This window comes from Trichosurus vulpecula, chromosome 2, assembly GCF_011100635.1.
Source record: "Trichosurus vulpecula isolate mTriVul1 chromosome 2, mTriVul1.pri, whole genome shotgun sequence".
Lineage (NCBI taxonomy): Eukaryota > Metazoa > Chordata > Mammalia > Diprotodontia > Phalangeridae > Trichosurus > Trichosurus vulpecula.
Window position 1 is genome coordinate 68,047,674 of NC_050574.1, and position 27,832 is coordinate 68,075,505.

The 27,832-nt window shown below is 42.4% G+C and overlaps 1 protein-coding gene across 1 annotated transcript in view; it reads right to left on the minus strand.

The window, feature by feature from the left end:
• Positions 1 to 27,832, minus strand: part of RIMKLA (ribosomal modification protein rimK like family member A) — a 59,404-nt gene that overhangs the window by 12,111 nt on the left and 19,461 nt on the right. The window contains exons 2-3 of the mRNA XM_036747674.1: positions 23,518 to 23,748; positions 8,304 to 8,390 (exon numbers count right to left, since the gene is read on the minus strand). Of these exons, the coding sequence (XP_036603569.1) occupies positions 8,304 to 8,390; positions 23,518 to 23,748 (318 nt within the window). The remainder of the gene's footprint in view (positions 1 to 8,303; positions 8,391 to 23,517; positions 23,749 to 27,832) is intronic.

A 27,832-nucleotide genomic window follows, 5' to 3' on the forward strand; every position in this document is an offset into this window, starting at 1 on the left:
TCACTGAGAAAGCCTGAAAGTCTTCTATTTTATTGAAAATCCATATTTTGCCTTGAAGCATGATACTCAGTTTTGCTGGGTAGGTGATTCTTGGTTTTAATCTAGCTCCACTGACCTCCAGAATATCATATTCCAAGCCCTTCAATCCCTTAATGTAGAAGTTGCTAGATCTTGTATTATCCTGATTGTGTTTCCACAATATTCAAACTGTTTCCTTCTGGCTCCTTGCAGTATCTTCTCCTTGATCTGGGGGCTCTGGAATTTGATGACAATATTCCTAGGAGTTTTCTTTTGGGGAACTTTTTCAGGATGCAATCGGTAGATTCTTTCAATTTCGATTTTACTAACCCTCTGGCTCTAGAATATCAGGGCAGTTCTCCTTGATAATTTCTTGAAAGATGATATCTAGGCTCTTTTTTTGATCATGGCTTTCAGGTAGTCCAATAATTTTTAAATTATCTCTCCTGGATCTATTTTCCAGGTGAGTGGTTTTTCCAATGAGATATTTCACATTGTCTTCCATTTTTTTCATTCCTTTGGTTCTGTTTTATAATATCTTGATTTCTCATAAAGTCACTAGCTTCCTCTTGCTCCAATCTAATTCTTAAGGTAGTATTTTCTTCAGTGGTCTTTTGGACCTCCTTTTCCATTTGGCTAATTCTGCCTTTCAAAGCATTCTTCCCCTCATTGGCTTTTTGGAGCTTTTTTGCCATTTGAGCCAGTCTGTTTTTTAAGGTGTTGTTTTCTTCAGTATTTTTTGGGGTCTCCTTTAGCAAGTCATTGACTTGTTTTTCATGGTTTTCTCGCATCACTCTCATTTCTCTTCCCAATTTTTCCTCTACTTCTCTTACTTGCTTTTCCAACTCCTTTTTGAGCTCTTCCATGGCCTGAGACCAGTTCATGTTTTTCTTGGAGGCTTTTGATGTAGGCTCTTTGACTTTGTTGACTTCTTCTGGCTGTGTGTTTTGGCCTTCTTTGTCCCCAAAGAAAGATTCCAAAGTCTGAGTCTGAATCTGAGTCTGTTTGTGCTGCCTGGCTATGTTCTGAGCCAACTTACTTGACCCTTGATTTTTTTGTCAGGGTATGACTGCTTGTAGAGTATAGAGTACTTTGTCCCAAGCTTGAGGGGCTGTGCTGTTGTTTTCAGAGCTATTTCTACATAGCCAGTTCTGCCACAGCAGTGCTCCTCCTCCCCCAAGAACCACCAACCTGGACCGGACTCAGATCTAAGCTGGCTCTGCACTCCTGCTCTGATCTGCCACTTAATTCCTCCCACCACGTGGGCCTGGGGCCAGAAGCAACTGCAGCTGTAGTCCTCAGAGCTGAACCACCTCCGCTGCCCCTGGGGTGGTGGCTGAACCGTGAACTCCTTTCACTCTGTCCCAGAAGCTTTTCCCACTAACCTTCTCTGTTGTCTTTGGTGTTTGTGGGTTGAGAAGTCTGGTAACTGCCACAGCTCACTGATTCAGGGTGCTAGGGCCTGTTCCGCCTGGCTCCCGGTCTGGTTGGTCCAGGTGCAGCTCTCACTGGGCTCTGTTCCACTCCGCTCCCAGCTCCATGGGATAGACCCTACCCTGCGACCATCCAGGCTGTCCTGGGCTGGAGCCCTGCTTCCCTCTGTTATTTCATGGGTTCTGCAGTTCTAGAATTTGTTCAGAGCCATTTTTTATGGGTTTGGAGGGACCTGGGGGAGAGCTCATGCAAATCCCTGCTTCCAGCCACCATCTTGGCTCTGCCTGAACCCCATTATCATTAGAGGTTACAGATGGAGTCTAATTAAACAGAAGGTCTGGGAGTGGTTCTGATATACCTTGATGATATTAAAAGAAGAATGGGAATGGAAGGAAGAAGAATACACTGAGTGAAGGGAAGGGAAACAAAGATTAATGAAAATTCTTCCTTTAAATGGGGTACACAGGTAGAAATTGATAAGAATGAGAGGAAAGGGGTTGGAAGGAGAAGCTGATAACTTCAACCTCACTCATTTGAACTAGTCGAATGAGGTAAGAATACACACACACAGCTGGATACAGACCTAAATTTCACTCAACAAGGAAATAGGAGGGAAAGGGGAGAAGGAAGAAAGATGCATTAGAGGGGAGGGATCAGTCCTAAGCAAAAACAAATCAACCTGAGGGGGGTACAAAAATATTTTTAGCTCTTTTTGAGATGGCAAGGACCTGGAATCTGAGGTAGGGCCTACAAGTTGATGAATGGCTAAACAAGTTATGGTATATAGACATGATGGATTGCTATTGTGCTGTAAGAAATGACAAGGGGAATGGTTTCAGAGAAACCTGGGGAGACTCGTATGAACTGATGGAGAGTGAAGTGAACAGAACCAAGTGAATAATTTATACAGTGATAGCAATATTGCAGACAAAAAGCTTTGAAAGACTTAGGAACCTTGATAAGCTTAAAGACTAACCACGATTCCAGAAGACTGACAATGAAACATGCTATAATACCCTCCTGATGAAGAGGTGAGAGACTCAGGGTACAGGAAAAAAACAAACAAAAAATACACACACACATATGTATGCATATATACACACTCATACACACACATATATACATATATAAAGATATATATGTGCATATATGTACACACCTATATATACATGTATACACACATTTATTTATTTAATCACTCATTCATTTATCAGAAAAAAATTATCTTCTCTCCTTCCCAATCCATTCTTCCCAACTAAGAATGAAAAGAAAAACAAAACCTTTGCTACAAATACTTATAGTCAGGGGGAAAAATTGTTTCTTTTAAACACAGCCAATGTGAAAATTTGTTTTGCTTGACTATTTGTAGTACGGGGTTTATTTTTCTTTCATTCTCAAATGGGGAGGGTAGATTGGGAAAGAGAGAGAATAAATTTTTGCTGATTAAAATAAAATAAAATTTAATTAAAAAAAGAAGTAGGGATCCTATCTCTTTTTGCATTCACTTCCCCAGCACTCAGCCCAGAGCCTGGCTCAAAGTGCTCAGTAGATTCTTGCTGATTCATCGATTTGTGGCAGTAAACCCCTGATACTAAAAGACTGGTCATATCAGCTGACAACAGCTAAGTTGAATGCTGTAGAAGCATGAAAGAGAGCAGAACTTTGATGTAAGTAAACCAGGTGGGTGATGGTTGTTTTGGGGTGTTCTAAGTGTCACCCTTATAAATCCTCTATGGCTCAGTGTGATACCCTTAGGCTCAAGGCCCCTCAGAGTAAGGGAAAGGGTAGGGTGGTGGTATCTTCTCGAGAGAGTTGCCACAAAAGTGCTACTTTGTCTTGTCTATTCTGGAGCTCTGGAAGCAAGCAGCAGTGTGTCAAGTCAAACAGATACCAGGGGAACCAGCCAGTGACAAGATGACCACACACAGACTTAGGTGCCAGCTCATGTCCCTTCCTCATGAGAGCCCACCCCTCCAAACGATTTGATCTCTGATATCCTGGACTGATGTCTTCTCTCATAAGGATGTGCTGATCTCTGGGCTGGGCTGACCCCATCATGCACATGTTCTTGATACCAAAGAGGAAACCCTTCTTGGAATCAGAACAATGTGAACACGAGCTGGAGCATAGCTCATGCTCCCTGTATCTAGCCCCTATTTATTCTCCCAATGAATTCAACCCCAATGGCAAAGGCCTCAATGGCTGGGCAGAATAGAATACTATCATTCGGCCAAGTAACTGCTGCACTGAAAGCTTCACTGTTAGAGAACAACATGGCTTAATGAAGATGAGCTCAAAGAGCTTACTTGGATTCACTTGGAACTTTCCTAACTGTTCCCGTCTCTGCATGAAGGCTTTGCCCCCCTCCCTACCCCACTCACCCCCAATGAGCACTTCTTATTATCCTGGGTAAACAAATTCTGTTTAGCTCAGAATGCACCAAAGCTCACAGGACCTTATTAAATACAGTAGGTGCTCAGTAAAGGATCACTGAATTGATTCTTTCACAACTCTTCTAAGGAGTTCCATTTTTTCCAGCAAAACTGGTCCTAAGTCACTGATGGCACCACAGTGCAGAGAGCTAGGCCTGGAGTCAGGAAGACCTGAGTTCAGATTGACTCCAGACACTTGATCTCTCTTTAATCACATAGTCACATTCTTGATCTGTAATTATTCATGTCCTTTGTTGGGTGATATCCCTAACCAAACTAAATTCCTGAAGACTAACAGAGCGACTTTCTATCTTACTAAGAATGTATTCAAGATATGAATGAGAATCTTCCAAAATGATTAAAGCTTTATTAAGCTATTAAAGCTTAAAACTGCACTGAGACTTTTATTAGGAAGCTGTGTATTAAAAAGGTATATTCACATGATGAAACTGAAGAACTTGAGGTGGGGAGCAATGGTGGATTTCACCAGTAGAGAGAAAATCAACGGAGGTCAACCCAGAAACCATTATTGTAACCAGAGGATAGCATAGATTATGTGGTCAAACAGAAGAAAGAGTTGAAGAGTTTGGTAAACAGGTCCCAAGCTTAATATAGAGGTATGATGAAGGGATAATGGGGGACTTCAATTATAAAAAAAATTTATTATAAATTTCTCTACCAAAATCAGAGTGGCTAATAATTTATTGATTAGCTTTAATAATAACTTAATCCAGAAGAAATCAAAGCTATCTATAGTCATATGAAGAAAATGTTCCAAATCACTATTGATTAGAGAACTTCAAATTAAAGTAATTCTGAGGCACATATTAGAAATGACAAATGCTGGGGAAGATGAGAGAAAATAGGTACACAAATGCATTGTTGGTGGAGTTGTGCACTGGTCCAGCCATTCTGGAGAACAATTTGGAACTATGCCCAAAGGGCTAAAAAACTGCATACCTTTTCACCTAGCTATGACACTACTAGGTTTATACCCCAAAGAGATCAAAGAAAAATGAAAAGGATCTATATGTATAAAAACATTTGCAGCAGCTCTTTTTGTGGTCGCCAAGAATTGGAAATAAAGGGATGCCCATCAATTGGAGAACGGGTAAACAAATTGTGGTATATGATTGTAATGGAATATTTTTCTGCTATAAGAAATGACAAGCAGGATGATTTCAGAAAAACCTGGAAAGAATTACATGAACTGATGCAAAGTGAAGTGACCAGAACCAGGACAACATTGTATACAGTAACAACAATATTGTATGATAAAGAATTGTAAATGACTTAGCCATTCTCAGCAATACAAGGATCCAAGACAATCTCAAAGGATTAATGATGGATGAAGCATGCTGTCTGCTTCCAGAGAAAGAACTGATATTATTTGAATCCAGACTGAAGCCTGCTATTTTTCACTTTCTTTTTTCACTCTTTTTTTAATTCATCTTCTTATACAGAAATATTAATCATGTCCATACCTTTTGACCCAGCAATACCACTATTACGTCTGCTTTCCAAGATGATTAGGGAAAAAGGAAAACCTATGTGTTCTAAAATGTTTATAGCAGCTCTCCTTGTGGTGGCAAAGAACTGGAAACTGCAAAGATACCCATCAATTAGGGAATGGCTAAACAAGTTGTGGTCTACGATTGTGATAGAATACTACTGTGCTATAAATAATGATGAGTTCATGGATTTTAGAAAAACATGGAAAGACTTGCATGAAATAATATTATCATTAATACTCAGATTAACTACAAAGGACCTATGAAGAAAGATGCTATCTGCCTCCAGAGAAAAAACTGAATAAAAGAAAATGTAGAAGGAAACATAGAAAGTAGTGGAGCTTTGAAAATGATGAATAGTATTTATTATGTAGTTTTTCAAACAAAGTAAACAGTATGAAATGTAAATTCATGGTATTTATAGTGAATCCTCCTTTTTATGTTGTGCTGTGTATATGGAAATGTTCTTTTTTTGTATTTTTTAAGTATTTAATTTCAAAATGAATATTTTAAAAAAATATATTGAAGATAAGAGGAGAATCAGAGATGAGATGAAGTTTCTGCTTGGGGTGGATGGGCTAGTGATGATCAAGAAAAAGCAGAACTGTTTGAAGCTTATTTTGCTTCTGTTGTTTTGGCCAGGAAGAATGATCTCTGCACTGAAAAGGAAAAAAAGCAAAAATGGCTAACGGGGAAATGAGACACAGAAAGCTTTACCTAGCTGCCCTTGATCAGTTCAAGTCGCTAGATAAACTACATCTTTGGGTGCTGGGTGTGACTGCCGAGTCACTATCAGTGATGTTTTAAAAATCGGTGAGGTATTGCAAGATTGGAGAAGAGCCCACCTTGGCTCAATTTTCTAAAAAATGAAAGAGAACTGAAAACTACAGGCCAGTGAACTTGACTGTGATTCTGGGCAAAAATCCAGAGTGTTTTAATAAAGGGATGGTTGGCAAACACTCAGGAAAGGAAATGGGGATTTAAAAGAGTTCAGCAAGATGATGTCATGCCCAACAAATTTTACGTCCTCCCTTGAAAGGAGCAAGGTAGATCAAGGTAAGACCGTGGGTATAGTTTATTTGTATTTTAGCAAAGCATTTGATAAAGTCTCTCATGCTATTCCTGTGGAAAAGAAGGACAACTGTGGGTGAGATGACAGTAAAATTGATGGATTTAAGAAATGGGTAAATGGGCCAAGACCGAAAAGTGATCATCTCTGGTTCAACTTGGAAAGAGGTCTCCCTAGGGAGCTAGTCTGACCTGGTGTTGTTTAATAGATTTAGATAAAGGCTTTTTGTGGCATGCTTATAAAATCTGCCTGAAGTTGGGAGGGATAGCAAACATGGTGGAGACAGTCACTATTCAAAAAAGATCTTTGCAGGTTATGACGCTAATCTGAACTGAATAAGATAAATTTAATAGGAATAAGAATAAGGTCTTGCATTGTGGTTCAAAAAACCAACTTCTTAGGTAAAAGATTGGGGAGGCAGGCTAGACTGCGATTTATCTGCAAAAGATCTGGAGGGCTTTAATAGACTGCAAGCGCAACATGAGTCAGCAGTGTAATATGGCAGTCTTGAGCCAAAGTAAGACAGACAGCTTTCAGAAATAAAGAGGAGACAGCGCTGCTGCACTCTGCTCTGGGCAGACATACAGAATACTGTGTTCCGTTTTCAATGCCACATGATGCAAGGACACCAATACACTGGAGCGCATCCAGAGAAGAGCAGCCAGGCTTATGAAGGACTCGGAGTTCGCCATGGGAGAACAGATTATGGGAACCAGGGAAGTTCAACCTGGGAAAGAGAAGACTCAGGGGGGAACATGAGGGAAATCCCCAAGTATCTGAAGGGATGACATCTGAAACAGGGATTCAATTTATTCTGTTGGCTCCAGAAGGCAGAACTTGGAGCAGCTGGTAGAAAAGGCATAGAGAGGCAGGCTGAAACTGGAAGCAAAGAAAAGCTTTTCTGGCAATGAGAGCCATCCCCAAATGCAATCAATGCACTGCCTCGGGTGGTACAGCTTCCTCCTCCCTGGAGGAATGCTGCAGAGGGAGTTCTCATCCAGGAATGGGCTGAATTAAATAGCCAATCTGTCTTCCTCCCTTTGGCTTCCAATTCTGAGATTCAGTGATCCCGTGACAATTGAGTTGTCTCCCTAGCACCAAGGACAGGGGTCCCACATACCACAGGCACTCCATGGATGTTTATCAGCTGGGGGCACAGTGAATAGTGCTGAGCCTGGAGTCAGGAAGACTCATTTTTGTGAGTTCAAATCTGGTCCCAGTCACTTAGTAGCGGTGTGACTCTGGGCAAGTCACTTAGCCACATTTGCCTCAGTTTACTCATCTGTCAAATGAACTGGAGAAAATGGCAAACCACTCCAGTAACTGCCAAGAAAACCCCAAATGGGGTCACAAAATGTTGGACACGACTGAAACAACTAAACAACAACAATAAAACATCTATTGGTGTGATTAACTAGGATCATAGACATTGAAAGTGACCTCAGACACCATCTAGTTCAACTCCTTTATTTTACAGATGGGGAAACTGAGGCCTGGAGAGGTTAAGGAATTTATCCAAGGTTGCACTACTTCATTATGCATTTGACCATGAACTGCCTGAGTTTTGGTCTCCTGATATTCCAGGAATGCTGATGTTGGCTTCTCGGCCAGCCTTTAAACTCATCTACAGTGGGAACCATATCCTCTCTCTTTTCTATTCCCCATAATACCACACAGATATTTAAGTGTTCATTAAATACTGCAAAAAAAATTAGGCAATCAATGAGCATTTATTTAGCACTTAAAATGGGCTGGGTACGAGCGTTGAATGCTTCTCCCCCTAATTCCCAGGCATGCCAGTGAATTTCCTGGGGGTGCCAAACATTAAGGAGCACTAACCTCGATGTCCTCGAGTACTCTTCACCACCACAGGGTACCCCAGGGGCTCAGCTTCGTCGATCATCTTGGCAAAGTCTTCATGACCACCTGCCAAGAAAGGAGAAAAAAGAAGCACGAGAGTTAGTGCGAAGGGAAAAGGCAGCATGCTTTCAGAGGTCGGCCTTGTCCAGGACTGTGATGCTCCTCATATCAGCATCTACACCATCAGTTTCCATAAGCTGGCAAATGAAAGTTCTAGGTCACCTTCGAACAGCTGCCGGGATGATGTTCCTCAAGCTGCTATTGCCACAGAGTGGCTGTCTTAGGCAGGCTGGGCTTTCCAGGTGAAGCCTTGGCTCTTCCACATCCACTCACGTCCTTCATTCCTCAATGCAGCCCTTCCATTACATCCAGACCGGTCATCCTGCCATTTCCCCAATCCTGTCCTCCCCATGCCACCTTACTTCACACCTTATTTTCCCTCGCCTTTGTACACGAGGTTTCCATGGCCTTCTGTTTGGGCCCAGGGAGAAAGCAGGTGGTCTGCGCATTCAGGGACACATGGAGGAGACATTGCTGATAATTAAGGATTATTTCCCACTTGTCAGAGGTTTGCTTTTCCAGCCCTAACTTGCTCTTGCCTCAGAGTTTGAATCCCCCTTGCCCATCCGCATGAACTCTAATCTTCTGGGTCTAATCTTGGTTTGGCAGCTGCCTCGTGAACTCCTTGGCTCCTAACTGCAAATCCCTTTTGCTGTGACTACTTCGCTTCAGACAACGATCTCTGAGCTTGTGAGCCTAGGCTGATGTCAGTCAGCCAATAAACATTTATTAAGCACCTGTGGCTAGGAGAAACCATAGCATGCACGGCAGCTCACCTCAGTAAACCAACTCAACAGACAGGCCAAACCAGGTCGAGGGTAACTGACGGGCCTCAAACCTATCAGTAATTAAGGGGGTGTCTACCCCAAGCATGTGCAGACTTCCCCCGGTGGAATGGGTGGATGAGAACAATTTGTTCCAGTGGCTGTGAAGGAGCCTGCAGCAGGAGCTGTGGAGTGCTCAGAGTTTAGTCAGACACCAAAGTCTTCAAAGTCATCCTGAGCCATCACCAGTCACCCTGACTTTCGTTCTGCCACTGGATATCAATGACCCTGAAGGACAGAGTGAGGCTGACAACTTTGTGCAACTCTACTTCACTCACATCCGATTCACTCACAGGTCAAGACTTCACTTCTGATGTCATCGGTCCTCTTTGGAACAAAAGACAAACAACATTAAGCACCCACTAAGTGCCAGGCACTGGGTTAAGCCCTGGAGATACAAACACAAAATACGAAAAAAGAACAGTCCTGCTCTCAAGGACCTTACAATCTAATGGGGTTAGACAACATACAAAGGGCATGTCTTGACCCTGACCCTAGAATACTAAGTTGGTTTGAAGGCAATACCCTGACTCTAACCCTACATCAGTGACTCAGTGGAAAGGACTCATGCTCCCACCTCCAGAGGGACAGTGGGGGAGAACGAAAAGGGCCCTCGACTACAGTAAGAGAATGCATTCAGTCACCAAAACTCTGGAAAGAGAGGTTGAAGCAACTGGCTGCCCAGCAATTCATGCAGAATACAGGAAGAGTGGCTGGAACAGAATGAAAGGACTTGGCTCCAATTCCATCTTTATCACTTACTACCTGGGGCCTTCAAGCTTTGGCTCTAAATCTATGATCCTATGTATCTTACCTCCTTATTAGACATTGACCTTTTGGCCCAAATCTCTATTCCTGTACTTGACTCCTTCTTCCCCAACCCCACCCCAACCAACACACACACACAACATTTTGGCACTTTGAAAAACCCTTGGTACCAACTTGGCCTTTACCAGGGTTTACCAACCTTGCTTTCCACTTGCTTGGCTCCTGGTTTGGACCTTGCTCCTATCACTAAGAGCAGATTGCCCCATACCTCCCCTCCCACTATCAGCCTACTCATCAGTGACACATGTTGGCCTCTCCTTAAACAAAACACAACTTATTAAAAAAAAAGACACAAAGGAGCAAGGAAATGACCAAAAATTAGATAAGACAAAATAAATGGAGCTTCAAAGTCTCTTTCAGTCTAGTGAGAAATCAGAAATGAAGCTAAGAGAAGACAATACAGACAGGATGTGGGCAGGGCCCAGAAGACTCCTCTGGGAGGCATCCATCCACCAGTGCAGCAGCGCCACCCCCACCCCACCATCGCCTCCACAGTTCTGCTGGGGTGGCTGGTGCCAGGCTATTTGAGGAAGGTGAAATTAGGAAGGAAGCCACGAGAATAGGATTTTTTTAAAAAAATGTTTTTAGCTAGTCAGAATAGTTAGTATTTTATTGATGTTTTTGGTTTTTTTTATAACACCATCATGTCCCACCCCCACTAACTACACTTCTCCTCACCCACTCCAACCCAAGGCGTCTTCTTTTATAACAGAGAAAAACAGTTAAGGAGAATAAATCCACAGCATCTGACATCATTATGCCACAATCCCTATCGAGACAGAGATAAAATCCAATAGGCCTTGAGCTGGAAGGATCTCAGAGGCTGTCGAGTCTGACTCTTTCCCCACTGTGAGAGAACTGCATTTTTTGAACAGATCTCCACAACCAAGATCAAGTTCTGTCTATAATCTGAATGTCGATTGCCTTTCGTATTGTTCTCATTTATGCTGTTGTAGTTATGGTATCGTGGAGCAGCTAGGTGGCTCAGTGGGTAGGGCACAGGGTTTGGAATCAGGTAGGTTTATCTTCATGAGTTCAAATCTGCCCTCTGACACTTCACTTACTAGCTGTGTGACCCTGGGCAAGTCACTTAGCCCCGTTGTTCTCAATATCCTCACCTTTAAAATGAGCCAGAGAAAGAAAGGGCAAACCACTCCAGCATCTTTGCCAAGAAAACCCCAAATGGGGTCACAGAAAGTCAGACACGACTGAAAATGACTGAACAACAAGTTATTGTATAGGTGCTTCTCCTGACTTTGCCTTTTTTCATTCTGCATCAATGCTCCCTGTGTTTTTCTGAATTCCACATGTTATTTCTCAGGGCACAGCATCTGATTCCATTTGGACATCACAGTTTATTCAACCACCCCAATGGAGAGGTGCCCACTTTGTTTCCCAGCTTTTTCCTACTGCTATGAATATTTTGGCGTATAAGGCACCATTCTTGCTGTCATTCACTTCCTTGGAGCACACATACAGCATCAATCATTAAGTCAAAGGGCTTTTAGTTAAGTGACTTTTTTTTTAAGTATAATTCCAAATTGTTTTCCATCAGGGCTGAACCCAATGGCAGCTCCATCGACAGTATAGAACTGTGCCTGGCTTTGATGGTCTCTCCAACATTGGCTACTTCTGTCTTTTATCATATTTATCAATGGTATGGATATGAGATGACAGTTATTTTAATTGTATTCTGCATTTTTCACCAGCAGTACCCCATGCCTGGAATGCTTTCCCTTTTTACCTGTCAGTAGGTCAATAACTATTTATTAAGCACCTACTATGTGCCAGGCATACTGTGCTGAGTTGGGGATACACATATGAAAAAAAAAGACTGTCCCTACCCTCAGGGAATTTATAGTCAAACGGGGGAAGACAACACACAAAAAGGGGGGGGGTGGAATTCTAGGTTGGAGGGAGTGGAGAAAAGCATGAAGGAAAAGTCTAGAGAAGTGTGGCTGAGTGGGAGGAGTGAAGAAGCCTCCTCACTTCCTTGGCTTTAATTCTCAGCTCAAATCCTACTATCTACAGAAGGCCTTTCTCAGCCTCCCCCCTCTTCCCATCCTCCCCCTGCTACTGCCTCCCCTATAAGATGACTTCCCACTTACCATTTAAACTCTGATTAGTGTTTTGTAATAGAATTTGAGCTAGGTAATGCCAAGCTGCTTTCATTCCCATGTTTTTTAGTTGTTTCCTTTTAAATTCTCAACTTTTCCCCCCTCCAAATGAATTCTGTTATTCTTTCATCAACTTCTGAAGTACTAGATATTCTTTAAAGAACCGACCATAATATTCTATATGCTACAACCAGTTTTGTTGTGGCCAGGCATGACCATTCTGCAGGCAACTTAGGCACTTTCCCTCTGGAAAGGGCAGGGGAGTTGTGTTGGCTATGTCCCTGAGATGTCCGTCTGCGTATGGATGTCTGAGCCTATGGTACCTGGGAGTCAGTATGTGTGTGCAGCCGGGGGAGGGTTTGTAATGAAAAGACATGTCCAGGATCAAGGTGTCCCTAACAATGCTCTCTGAGCCACACTCTTGCCCTAGGGACCTGCCAATGCCACCAGTAGCTAGACTTGTCCATCAGTGCTCTACAGCCTTTGACAGTCAGACATCAATTAATTCTATCCTTCAATCAATAAATCTGACTGCACACTTAGTGCCTGACAAGTCACTTTGCCTTCATGAGGATGACCCAGGAGACATAGGAGGGAGAACAGACAGAGAAGGTGAGTTTAGAATTTTTTAGGGTTCTCAAAGACATTTTCTGACCAAGGGTGTGGCTTACATCAAGTGGGGTGGGCATGGGACAAATGAGACACGGACAGATCTCTTAATTACCAATTATGCCAACACTGTGAACTAGGAGATCAAGAACTGAAGAAAAGAAGGGTATTCTAGCAGCCAGCAAAAAGTTGGAGTCCAGCCAACAGGCCCTGGCAGACAAGCTGCATAGGTAGAAAGCAGCAGGAGGAGCTAGAAAGTATGACAAACAAGATTTCAATCCTAGCACATATGTTAGATGTGGCTCTAGGCCCCCATGGAGAGCAGGCCCTGTTCTAGTTTCTGCCATGTGCTGTAGGAAGTCCTGAAAACAAAGAAAGGTTCTAAGGAGAGAGCAAGGAGACCCAAATTAAAGTTTGGAGTCTAAGGCTCTGGAGGTTGGAAAGAGGAAGGATTAACAGAAAAAGGAAGAAAACCCTCTGAGCAGCTGGAGCTGGATAGACACTGTCTTGTTCTTCCCACAAAGAACAGGTCTAGGCCATCTGAAGAGAGGGACCTCATTTTCCCTATCTGCTAGTATTGGGATTCTGTTATATGCAGCAGGAGAGAAGGGAGGGATCAAAAAAAGAGGGGAGGGGGCAGCCAGATGGCACAGTGAGTAAAACACTGGCCCTGGAGTCAGGAGGACCTGAGTTCAAATACGGCCTCAGACACTTGACACATTTACTACCTGTGTGGCCTTGGGCAAGTCACTTAACCCCAACTGCCCTGCTTCCCCCCTCCAAAAGAAAAACAAACAAAAAAAGGAGGGGGGGAAGGACCTATATGTACAAAAATATTTACAGCAGCTCTTTTTCTGGTGGCAAGGAATTGGAAATTGAGGGGATGCCCATCAATTGAGCAATGGCTGAACAAGAGATGATTGTGATGGAAAACTACTGTGCTATAAGAAATGACAACCAGGATGCTTTCAGAGAAACCTGGAAAAACTTATGTAAACAGAGTGAAATGAACAGAACCAGGAAAACACTGTGCACAGTAACAGCAATACTGTACAATGATCAACTGTGAAAGACTTAGCTATTTTCAGCAATACAATTATCTAAGACAATTTCGAAGAACTCAAGATGAAAAATGCCATCCATCTCCAGAGAAAGAACTGATGTAGTCTGAAAGCAGATCGAAACATATTTTTTTCTTGGGTTTTTTTTTGGTCTGTGTTTTTTTTTCCAATATGACTAACATGGAAATGTTTTGCATGACTGCAAATATATAACCTATATCAAATTACTTGCCATCTCAATGAGGGAGGAGAGGAAGGAGGGAGAGAATTTGGAACTCAACATTTTAAAAAACTAATGTTAAAAATTTTTACATATAATTGGAAAATATATATGTATATAGTCAACAAACCAGCACAATAAAATTTTGCAAAAAAGGAAGGAGGAGGAGGAGGAGAAGAAGTAGGATAAGGAGGAAGAGAAAGAGGAAAAGGTAGCCACATCCTGAATGGAAAAACAGTAAGATTACAACTGTAAGTCTTCTAGGAGTTCAAATTTGGGATTTGGCAGAAAGTTGCCTGAGGCCCGTCAAACCAAATAATGACTATCCATTCCAGCAACTACTTAGGAGTAAATAATTCATCTGAAAAAGTCTCTAAGTGTTGTGGAGAGACACATTTTGGGTACTTAAATTCAAACTCTCCCCTCCCATCGTTGAAGGAATGAACTGAGTTAGCCACCCAGCTCTGTTTTTGAGATATATATATATATAGTTCCTCTCTAGCACCCAGTATATCACATGATGCCCTTTAACTCAGAGAGAGCACTACTAGTCCCATACCCCAGAAATCAAGGAAAAATGAAAAGGTTCTATTTATACAAAATATTTACGACAGCTCTGTTTGTTATGGCAAAGAAATGAAAACTAAGAGGGGGTGCCCATCCACTGGGGAATGGTTGAACAAACTATCGTAAACAAATATCATAAAATACTATTGTACGGCAAGAAATTATGAGGCTCTTTCAGAGAAACATCAGGAGGCATGTGTGAACTATTGCAGAATGAAGTGAGCAGAAGCAGGAGAGCAATTTACACTCTAACCTCAATGAGGTAAAAACAAACAATTCTGAGACTTGATTTGTATCAATGCAATGATCAGCCTTGATTCCAGAGGACTGATGATGAGAATGTTGCCCACTTCCTAACCCAGAGGTGACAGACTAATATGTAGAATGAAACAGGTATTACTGAACACGGCCAATATGGGAATTTATTTTGCTCGCCTAGGGCAGCTAGGTGGCACGGTGGATAGAGTTCCAGGCCTAGAATCAGGAAGACTCATCTTGCTGAGACATTTCTTCAGCCACTTACTAGCTACGTGACCCTGGGCAAGTAATTTAACCCTGTTTACCTCAGGTTCCTCATCTGGAGAAGGAAATAGCAAACCACTCCAGTATCTTTGCCAAGAAAACCCCCAAAAGGGGTCACAGAGAGTTGGAAACGACCAAACAATTCCACTGATTAGCTTGATTGCGCTTATCTGTTACGAGGGTTTTGTTTTCCTTTTTTTCCAGAAAAAATTAAATGCTTACGACTAAAAAAAAAGTTTTTAAAGCAGTAGCATTAAAGGGAAAAAAAAAGACTTCAGAGTCCAGGTGATGCTTCCATCTGTGCTGATGAATGAAAGCAGAGATTTTAGAAGAGAAAATAGGCTATGAACAGATGGATAAGAAGTTGGTGCTGAGGAGCACAGGAGCTGGCTTTCTGTACCATGGCTTAAGATATAGGAATGAAAGAGTTCTTGGGCAGAGATTGAAAACATTGAAAGGGACCAAGAAGAATACTGGAGACTGGCTGATCTGGTAGAAAGATTTTAAAACTGAGAACAGAGCTAGAGGGAGAAAAGTACTGAGACAACACCTATTAAACCAGATATAATAGTGAGTAAAACAGGTAGGGTAAAGAATCTCCATGCTTCGAGAGATCTCAAAGCCCATCTAACCTAACCTATACCTGAGCAATAGGAATCCATTCTACATCCCTGACAAGCGGTCATCCGTCCCTCACCTAAAGATCTCTGCAACAAGGCATTCATTACTGAGATAATATTTACAAAGCACTGATCATGGTGCCAGGCACATAGTAGGTACTTAATAATTCTTATTCCTTTCCTTTCCCCTTCTCTACCTCCAGAGGCAGCCTATTTCATGTATGGATAGTTCTGTCAGTAAATTTTACCTTAGGTTGACCTGAAATCTATTTCATTAACTTCCACTGCCGATCTTAGTTCTGTCCTTTGAAATAAAGCAAAGCAAGTTTAAACCCTCTTCCACGGCCAGCCCTTCAAAAATTTGAAAACAACAGTCATCTTCTCCCCACCTCCCAAGTTTGTCTTCTTATGGATGAACATTCTTAGTCCTTCTTATTTATCACATGGCATGATTTCAAGTCACCTCATCTCTAGTTTGTAAAGTCCTTCCTAAACAGAAGTGCCTAGAAGTGAAGAGTCCACAGGTGATCTGACCAAGGCAGAGCACAAAAGCACCATCATCCCCCTCACACGTCTTTGGCCTAGGCTCCATACTTTCTCTTACTGTGACCTAAGATTGTGTTAGCTTGTTAGGCTGCCCCTTCACAGTGATGACTCATATTGAGTTCATAAGCCACCAACACTCCCAGGGTCCTTCTCACATGAACCACTGTTTAGCCATGTCTACCATGCTTATAGTTGGGAAGCAGAGTTTTTGAACCTATGCATAAGACTTTATATTTATCTGCAATTAATTAGATTGCATCTTATTAAATTCAGTCCATTTCTCTAGCCTTTTAAGATCTCCTCAGACAATGAATCAATCATCCAATGTATTAGCTATCTTTCTTGAAGATGTTTGTTGCTAGTTTATGTGGATTAATTTCTACTATGGAATGCAATAGCTGAACCAGTGCCCCATTTACTGAACATTGCTGTCATCCAGTTCTTGTACACAAGACATGCTTTGTGAAATCCAGATATCCTATGTCTATGGTATTTCTTTGTTCTACCAGTCTGGTAACCCCATAAAAAAGGGAAATGATGTTAGCCTGGTGTGATTTATTCTTTTTTAAATTTATATATATTTTATTTAATATTTTAGCTTTCAACATTGATTTCCACAAGATTTTGAGTTACAAATATTCTCCCCATTTTACCCCCCCCCCCATTCCAAGGTGGCATATATTCTGATTGCCCCATTCCCCAATCAGCCCTCCCCTCTTTCATCCCATTTCCCCCCCATCCCCTTTCCCCTTTAATTTCTTGTAGGGCAGGATAGATTTCTATGCCCCATTCCCTATATATCTTGTTTCCCAGCTGCATGCAAAAAAAAATTTAATTTTTTTAAGCATCTGCTTTCAAAACTTTGAGTTCCAAATTCTCTCCCCTCTCCCCTTCCCACCCACCCTCCCTAGGAAGGCAAGCAATTCAACATAGATCAGACATGTATCATTATGCAAAACACTTCCACAATGCTCATGTTGTGAAAGGCTAACTATATTTCCTTCCATCCTATCCTGTCCCCCTTTATTCAATTTTCTCCCTTGACCCTGTCCCTTTTCAAATGTGTTTGCTTTTGATTACCTCCTCCCACTATCTGCCCTCCCTTCTATCATCTCCCCTTTTTTAATCCCCTTCCCCTTACTTTCCTATGGAGTAAGATACCCAATTGAGGGTGTATGTTATTCCCTCCTCAAGTTGAATCCGATGAGAGTAAGATTCGCTTATTCCCCCTCACCTGCCCCCTCTTCCCTTCCAACAGAACTGCTTTTTCTTGTCACTTTTATGTGAGATAATTTACCCCATTCTATCTCTCCCTTTCTCCCTCTCTCAATATATTCGCCTCTCACCCCTTAAATTTATTTCATTTTTTAAGATATCATTCCTTCATATTCAACTCATCCTGTGCCCTGCCTATATTCCCTTCAAATCCCCTAATACTGAGAAAGGTCTCCTGAATTACACACATGGTCTTTCCATGTAGGAATGTAAACAGTTCAACTTTAGTAAGTCCCATATGAATTCTCTTTCTTGTTTACCTTTTCATGCTTCTCTTGATTCTTGTATTTGAAAGTCAAATTTTGTATTCAGCTCTGATCTTTTCATTGAGAAAGCCTGAAAGTTCTCTATTTTATTGAAATTCCATATTTTGCCTTGGAGCATTATACTCAGTTTGGCTGGGTAGGTGATTCTTGGTTTTAATCCTAGCTCCACTGACCTCCAGAATATCATATTACAAGCCCTTCAATCCCTTAATGTAGAAGCTGCTAGATCTTATGTTATTCTGATTGTGTTTCCACAACATTCAAATTGTTTTTTTCTGGCTGCTTGCAATATTTTCTCCTTGATCTGGGGTCTCTGGAATTTGGTGACAATATTCCTGGGAGTTTTCTTTTTGGGATCTTTTTCAAGAGGTAATTGGCAGATTCTTTCAATTTCTATTTTACCCTCTGGCTCTAGAATATCAGGGCGGTTTTCCTTGATAATTTCTTGAAAGATGATGTCTAGGCTCTTTTTTTGATCATGGCTTTCAGGTAGTCCAATAATTTTTGAATTATCTTTCCTGGATCTATTCTCCAGGTCAGTGGTTTTTCCAATGAGATATTTCACATTGTCTTCCATTTTTTCATTCCTTTGGTTCTGTTTTATAATATCTTGATTTCTCATAAAGTTACTAGCTTTCACTTGCTCCAATCTAATTTTTAAGGTGGTATTTTCTTCAGTGGTCTTTTGGACCTCCTTTTCCCTTTGGCTAATTCTGCCTTTCAAGGCATTCTTCTCCTCATTGTCTTTTTAGAACTCTTTTGCCATTTGGGTTAGTCTATTCTTTAAGGTGTTATTTTCGTCAGTATTTTGGGGGTCTACTTTAGCAAATCATTGACTTGTTTTTCATGGTTTTCTTGCATCACTCTCATTTCTCTTCCCAATTTTTCCTCTACTTCTCTTACTTGCTTTTCTAAATGCTTTTTGAGTTCTTCCATGGCCTGAGCCCAATTCATATCTTTCTTGGAGGCTTTTGATGTAGGCTCTTTGAGTTTGTTGACTTCTTCTGGCTATATGATTTGATCTTCTTTGTCACCAAAAAGGGGATCTAGAGTTTGAGTTTGAGTCTGAGTTTATTTTCACTGCCTGTTCATGTTCCCAGCCAACTGCTTGACCCTTGAGCTTTTGGTCAGGATATGACTGCTTGTAGAGTAGAGAATACTTTGTCCCAAGCTTTAGGGTCCAAGCACTGCTGTTTTCAGGGCTACTTCTGCTCCACCGTCGCCCCAGACTCTGTCACAGCAGCACTCCTCCTCACCCAAGAACTGCCAACCAGGACCACAATTCAGATCCAAGCAGGGCACAGCAAGAGAATCTGCCTTTATGCCCACAAAGCGCTCCTTGCATTCCCGCTCTGATCTGCTGCTAGATTCCTCCCACTGTGTGAGCCAGGGACTTGGGAAGCCGCTGACACTGGAGCTCTGGAGGTAGCCTCAGGAGCTTCCTGCTGCTGCTACAGCCACAGCTGCACGACCTCCTCCACCCCAAGAGCTGGCGCCCGGACTGCTCTGAACTGATCCCCAGTTTCCCACTAACCTGCTCTTTGGCATTTGTGGGTTGAGAAGTCTGGTAACTGCCATAGCTCACTGTTTCATGGCCCCAAGGCCTCTTCTGGCTGGCTGACTCCTGGTCTGGTCTGTCCCCATGCAGCCCATGCTGGGCTGCCTTCTGCTTTCAGCACGGTGCAATAGACCCTTCCTGGTGACCATCCAGGCTCTCCTGGGCTAGAGATCTGTTTCCCTCTGCTATTTCGTGGGTTCCATAGCTCCAGAATTTTTTTACAGGTGTTTGGAGGGATTTGGAGTGGAGTTTAAGCAAATTCCTGCTTTCCTGCCTCCATCTTGGCTCCGCCCTGTGATTTATTCTTAATGATGATAATAGCAATAATAAGCATTGTATAGCACTTTAAGGTTTGTAAAATACTTTACAACTATCTTATTTTAACAACTGAAGGGTGGGGGAAGGGTGGGAAGGGAGATGCTATTAGTATATCCATTTTACCAGAGGAGGAAACTGAATGCTGTGACAAGATTGGCCCCCCAGAAAAGATCCAGGAAGGCACCTTCCTTCCTTCCTTACAGAGCTGGAGACTATGGGAATGGGATATCCTCGGTTGATGCCATGATTAGTTTTGCTGCACTGGGCTTTTTTCCCCTCTTTTATTCTGTGTTATAAAGGATGGTTCACTGGGAGGGGCTGGGGAAAAGAGAGATACACATTGGAAATGTAGATAATATAAAAACAAGAAATTTCAATAAAAATTAAAACAAAAAAAAACTTCTTAAAAATGAGTTGCTAAAGGTGCTGATGGGGGAGAAACATGGCTCAGATGAGGTCAGTGTACCCCAGTCAAGGTCCCAGGAGTAAATCAGGATGTCATCTCAACAGATGGCCAGGAGTTCATGAAGCACTGAAAAGGGAGTGGAGCATTGCATAACCCAGGAAACATGATTACTGATTCATACTGACCAATGTGCCTAGAAGGCATGATTTGCCCTCTTGTATGTGGAGGAGCCTCTAAGTTCTGCCAGATGTCCAACATGTCTAAAAAGAAACAATAAAACAAGACCAAACCAAACCCTACCTGATTCAGCTGATTCAGCCAGTCTGGCCAGAACTTATGGCAGGAGATAAAATTAATGAATGATCATAACCCTGAATACCTGGAAAATATGAACATCTTGCTTTTCTCTTTAAAAAGAGAACAAACAAACAAACAAAAACAACCAGGCCTGGGGTTCCCTTGGATGATGCAGAATAGTAACACAGGATCCCAGAGATATAACAGCTCTTGGCCACTAGCCAGACCAACAACCCATTCCCAGAATCCTCACTATAACCTACCCAACAAACAGCATCTAGCCTTGGCTTGATGACCTCCAGGAGGAGGATCGTATTGCCTTCTGAGGAGGCCCTTCTAACTGTTGGGAAGTTTGTCCTGCCACCAAGCCTAATCGTGCCCCTTCTGTCCACTGGGGCCAAAAAGAATAAGTTGAATCCTCCTTCTGCATTGCTGGCCCTTCAGATACATGAAGCTGGCTCTCATATTTTCTCCCCTTTTCCCCTATGACTTTTCTTCTCCATGTTAAACATTCCAAGTTCCTTTAACTGACTAACCCCCTGCAGATATTTTATACAGGAATTCCTAGAATGAGGTAGTCTCAGGTTCAATTCTCATATATAACTGACTGGCCAGGCAGAAACACCAGGAACCAGGTTAAGGGAAATTATATAGTCTATGTAGGGACAGTATGTATACCTCCCTGGCACTAAGGACACTACAAAACTGTGGATACTGAGATGGAAGGTCAACCGCAGATCTGATAGAGGATGGTGAATGAATGGAAACCTGGCAATTCTGATAGCAATAAAGGAAGCCAAATATTCGCTTCCAGAGTGTGAAGGAATATCTAAGACTATGTGGCTAGTTAGTCAATCAAACCACAGTATGACTAAAAATAGGGGAGGATGAGTGACACCTTGAATTTTATAATCTATAATGCTCCCCCAGTCAGATCATTGTGCATCCATCCTTACGAAACCAGGGGTCCTGACCTCAGGCACCATTTATGAGAAGCCTCCAGCATCACCAATGATGCCTAGGGTTGACGAGGTACTGGCTTATGTTGGAAGAGGTTGGAGTCTAAGATGTTTGTAAAAGCAAATCATGTAAGAAAAGTTATTCAACAGCTCATAGTCTTTGACCCAGTAGTTTGACCTCCATTGCTGGTCACTTGCCCCAAGGAAGTCAACAACACAGAGAAAGGTCTCACATATAACAAAATATACATCACAAGGCTTTATAGTATTGCAGTGGAAATGAGTTAGATGCCCACTCCCTGGGAGAACAAAGTACACTGTCAGATATAACAGGATATTGTGGCCCTGCAAGAAATAGCCAAAATGAGGAATTCAGAGAATCTTGTGAGGACTGATACAGAGCAGAGCAAGCAGGAAGCAGGGGAATCCTGTATGCAATGGCTACAATAGTGTAAATAAAAACCATGCAAAAAGACAATGAATAAATGCAATAACCAAAGATAACAAATGTGGCAGGAGCTTAGCTGCTGTATTGGCTGGTTTTTATGGTTTTTCTTTGTGAAGAGGGAAGATATGTGTGTGTGTGTGTGTGTGTGTGTGTGTGTGTGTGTATGGGCACACATACACATACGTGCACATTTTAGGGGCTAGAGAAAGGGCATATAGGGGAATGATTATGATGTAAAAAATCATAAAGACATGAATTTTTAAAAATTGTTTAAGTTTCCAGAAGCACCTGAATCCATAATCCTCAGCAGTCTGGGAATGCTAGCTTGGAAGACTAAAGAGGTTAGTCAGTAGCTGGGCCATGGTTCCTAAGATCCTTAAGGAACAGGGCTGGGTTAGCAAAGAATTCAAGCAGTGCTGTGGGAACTCCAGCATGTCAGGACTTGGACCAAATACAGCTACGAATTAGGATGGATAAGGTTTCAGCCACCTCTACTAAAACCAGTTTGTCCCTAAGGGGATTAGATGGCCCCTTTGCCAACAGAGTATGTCTGACTCAGGACTCAAACATCAGGTTCCCCAGCCCAAGACAGATCCTTGCCTTCTGGGGAGGGAGCCTGGCTGTCTGCATGGAGGAAATGTGACAAAGGGGAGGGGTCTGCTGACAATATCTCAGGATGGCCCAGGTACAGAATGTCAACATGGGGTCATGGGGCAGAAAAGGATTATCTGCTTGACTCGCAGAACTCATTTACCAGGGAACAATCACTTCAAAGGAGGGTTCAGGATAAATCTGGTCCAGGCACAAATCACAGGTTAACAAGTTGATATATATTTGGTACAAATCACAGGTTAACAAGGTGATATATATTTGGGCATATCTGTATCTGCATATGTGTATGTAAATGTGCACATATATACATATCTATAGACACAGATATAAATAGAAATATAGATGTAGATTGGACAGGATGGAAACAGAGGTTTTACTAAGGTTGGCAGCTGGAGGTACTAGGCTTCACTTATCTCTTGGTTGCCTTGCTGGCCAGAAAGGGACTTAGAAGCTATCAGGTACACTGCTTGCTAGTCTTTCTACCTCATCGAGTTAAGGTATAGTCGATATTATAGGCATCAGGTTGGGGGGTGGGGACAGAAACCAAGCTAAAGGGAATTGTATGTGAGATAGGAGCAAGCAGGATCTAAATGAGAGGCTGAAGTTAAATAAAGTACATGAGTTTGAGTGCATATGCTTTAGGACAGCTACCCAGCAAGGTTTGAGACAGGGGAAAATGCCAAATGGTGATATTCTGAATAGGTGAGATGTGATTACATTCAGTTTCTGTTAAAAAAATTGTAGTACAAACTGAATACAAATATGTTATGAATAGTCTAAGAAGATAAATAATCAGCCAGGTGAAGCTGATCATGAAAGGCTTGAGGGAGATGAGTTCTGGGTGTGGATTTGGAGGACAGAGGGATAGAGACTGAAAGAAAGGAAAAGAATAGGACATTCTAGATGAAGGGCATGGTTCATGCTAAGACACAGGAGTGAGAAAAAGTGAGATTATTTTTGACTGATACGGAAGATCCTGCTTGGAGAACAAACAAGAGCTATGAAGAGGTTTGGGTAGAAGATGGAAAGAAACCAAGAATCCAAGCAGTCCAAGTCTGGCCCCATTTCAAGTCAACTCACCATAGGAAAACGTGTCTGGCATGGGGACCCCATGTCCAGCCAGCTCTTGGAATGTCCAAAACTTGTTGACACAGTTCAAAATGCTCTGGGGGCGGTTGACCAAGCGGCAGCCTAGCTTCTCCAAGTGTCTCAAGACAGTGATGTCACTGTCTGACTGCACTGAAGGCGTGGGCACCCGCACGAGCACTACATCTGGGAATGTCGTCAGAGCCTTCTGGTTCACCTGCAGGCCTGCAAGAAAAGAAAAAAAGTGAGCATGGTGGAGGAGGTGGGGGTACAGCCAGAGACCACCTCTCTGTCTCTACAAGGGTCCAGCAGTAAAGGCCTCCCCCTCACAGTCCTAAATGAAAGCCTGTCTGGAAGATGGACTTTGAAGTGGTCATTCTGTTGTCAAAACAAAACACAAAACAACACAGCACGGCCCAACTTGACATTCCCAACAAATGTAGACAGCATGATTATGGTAAAAACACTGGGCATCACCCAGAAGCAAGAGCAACAAAGAGTGAGTCCTACAGCTAGAAGGAATCTCGGGAGGTCATCTGGTCCAGACCCTGCTTCCCCACAGAAATCAAACCTCATACCTCTGTCATGTACAGGTATCTATCTGGGAGAGCAAAGGCTTCAAAAAAGGGAATCATCTATTTCACTTAGGGGACTCAGATCTAATAGTCCTTCTTAAAAAAAAAAAACAACAACAACCCCCCTCCATTAGACTGTGAGCTCCTTGAAAGCAGAGACTTTGGTTTTTTGCCTTCCTTAGAATCCCTAATACTTAGCAAAGTGCCTGACACATAGTAGATGTTTAATAAATGCTCATTGATTCACTTAAAAGGTTGGCTACCATGAGTCAATCCATCAATAGTTTATTTGAGCACCTACTATGTACCCAAGATCCCATGTGGATGAAGGGGGTGAAGGGAGATGCACCATTTTTTCTAAATGTCCCTTCAGGGCTCTTTCCCACAGCAGCACAAACAGCTATCAGCTTCAAAGCAATTCACATTCCTTAACTTTAACCAGGTCCTGGCTGCAGAACCAAGTAAGTGGTATGAGACATCTAATGATAAGGAGGTAGCAAGCAGATCACACATTCTCCAGGGAGGGAAATATCAGAAAATGAGGCAGGAGGAAAAAACAACACCTTTTTACCATTTACTCACAAAATGCCTCTCCCATTTTAACAGCTATTTTACTAATAAAAGGGGAAGGAGACAAGAGAAATTATTCTGAGAAATTACTAATAATAATAGCTAGCATTTATAATAAATATAAAAACATATTTCTATAATATAATTATAAATATATGTGAAAATATTTTATTATATACATTTATATACACCAACACAATATATACAATTTCTGTACATTAAAATAGTATTTTAAGACTTGCAAAGTGCTTTAAGAACATCTCATTTTGTCAATGCCCATGCCGATGCTGATGGGGTAAACCTTACAGACTAGGGCATAATTACAATTTGTTTTGCAGTTTACAAAGTGCTTTTTATATGTCACCATGATAATGCTATGCTATGAGATAGATTCTTTAGGTATTACCATCCCCATTTTACAGATGTGGAAACTGGGGCTCAGAGAGAGGTTTAATGACTCAATAGTTGGAATGCTAGTCATAATGGCAGGATTTGAACCCAGGTCACCCTGCCTCCAAGTCCAACCCTCTAGCACACCAACCAGGCCTCAAGACCACATGTGGCCCAGTAGGTCCTCAAGTGCGACCCTTCGACTGAATCCAAACTACATGTGGCCTCAAGATCGAAGGTTCCCCACCCCTGCTCTAGGTGACTTCCCCGACCTCTCTCTCCCAGTCTCCTGAGGATTCTGACAAATGTCCTGTATTCTTTTTTTTTTTAAACCTTTCATAAAGCAGCCTGATTCATGCTCTAACCATGCCTTGAACAGCTGCTGGTGACAACCTCAGGCAGGCCATGGAAAGGTGATGAGTAGAAAGTAATGAGAAGTGGGGGCGGGAAACAGGACAAACATACATATCATGTGTCCTCAGTCTAGAAAAAGCACAAAGGCCAGACCAATACCCCCTACAGAGACAACACTGGGTGCTGAAAAAGGCAGAAGACTTATGGAAGTCCTGCCACTGGATGAGAAGAATGGCTTTGCAACAGAAAAATCATCTGGAGGAATGAGAAGCAGCAGAAGCCTTCGGCTTTCAGAACCCCACACAAAACCATGGACAGATAAACTTGTATAAGGAAAAAAATGCATTATTCAGAAAAATACCAACAACGAACAAGTGGATGGAGACAGCTCAGCCTCAACATGTGAGTTCACAAACACCTAGGAAATCTTACCAGAACTTCATCTCTCTTCTCCAAAGGTAAAGCTCTGGGCTTGGCTCATTCCAACTGGAGCCTTTAATAAATGAAGACTGGAAGCAGTTAAGGCGCAGCCCAACAGGCTCGGGTAAAGCAGTTATCTACACTCTATTTCTCTGGGCTCCAGGCTGTCTGTCCATCCCTGCACTGGGAGATACATGATTGGTTGAAAGAGGAAGTCACTGATCCAATCACATTTCTGCCCCATGACAGGGCTGGTATATTGTCCCCCTCACTGCTCTGGCTAAGGCCTGCTCCAGTTTTGCCTCCGGGCCTGGTGCCCTCACCCCACTCCCTGCCATAATTCTGGGAGCAGGAGAGCGGCTGCCGAAGCCAATGGCTTCTGCATGAGTAGCAGTTTTCCCTATAGCTTCTGTGAAAGTAAAGCTGCCAGGGAGGGGAAGGCCAACAAAGGGACAGAAGGTGGATAACGGGAGCTGACCACAGAAAGGGTTTGAGAATGCCACTGGGGAACGACATGACAGACTGTATAAAAGGGTATCCCCTATGCTGGAAAGAAGAAGGGGATATGGGAGACAGGAAGAGAGAAGAGAGACAAAGAACAAAGCTAACTCTGCTGCCAGCTGCAGGACTAACTCAAGGCCAAATTATAAAGGAAGGAGGCTTGATTTAGAGCTGGGAATTATTTAGTCTGACACCCTCATTTTACAGACAAGGAAACTGAGGCACAGAGAGGTTATGTGACTTGCCCCTGGCCACTCATGGCTATGGTGGCAGAGCCAGGACTCAAAATGAACTCCAAATCCAAAGCTCTCTGCTTGCTACCTTGCTGAAGACTCCCTTTTTGTTCTGAGACTCCCCTTTCTGTGCCCCTCCCCTCACTAACATAGGGTATCCAGGCCTCTTCTTGCTCTCTCTCCTCTTCCTACTCTGTCAAAGCCTGCTCTTAGGAAAGGATCTGATCAGCTGAGTCATGATGAGGTATACATGACCAATGAAGCTTAATGTATTACTTCTTCCAAGACTGGTTTTAAGAGCAAATGAGAAAACTTAGCCCAAAGGAACGAGCCCCCAATTATGGAATGTCAGCCATGGTTGAGCAGGCGGGGGAAGGGACAGCTTTGGGTAAAGGGACCTTCTCCAGGCCTTAAAATCACCTCCCTCCTGCTCTGTCCCCAATCTGGTCCACTGCAAGTGCTAGGAAGGCCAGAAATACAGAAGAAAGGGTGTGTGTGTGTGTGTGTATGTGTGTGTGTGTGTGTACGTGTACGTGTGCGTGTCTTGGGGGGTGGGTGGGAAGGAAAAGTAGGGTGTACCTTTCACAAATAGCAAGTCTTTTCATATGATTATATGATTTCACATGATTATATGATTTCATATGATTAAGTATGTAACCTAGTGTCTGAGAAATAAATCTGACAAAGAAATATATATTCTATTTCCTTCAGTGGGAACTGAAAATAGTTTTTGTGCATTCCCGCTGAAGAATAGAACTAGTTGGGGGCTTTTGGCCTACATCTATGAACGACTGTTGCCTATATCTGCCTCCCTGTTACTGATCACTTTGGAACAATATTTCCCTTGGCCTTGGGATTTACCACGTTTAGCCTCAACCCAAGCCCTAAAGGTCAAGCGTTTAGGGGAAGCCAAACCAAGTTCTGCTTCATTTTTGCCCTTTATGTATGAGGAGGAAAATGACATGTGTAACCCTGCTGGATTATCAATGTGTCCCCAAACCCCAGGGATGTGTCCAGTTCTAAACTCTGCATAAGGCTGATCATCTGTTAGGAGCAGGCACCTTCAAGTCTGAAAAAAATAACACAGTTATAGGCATAACTGAAAATCAACTCTGCCACAGAAACCATTCATTCAAAAAACATTTATTACATTCCACTGATACCATGTGCTAGGCACAGGAACGTCAATACTGAATGTTGATAAGGTACAATCTTTGCCCTCAAGGTGCCTACTCATCAAAGGGCACACTTGTTACACTTATAAGG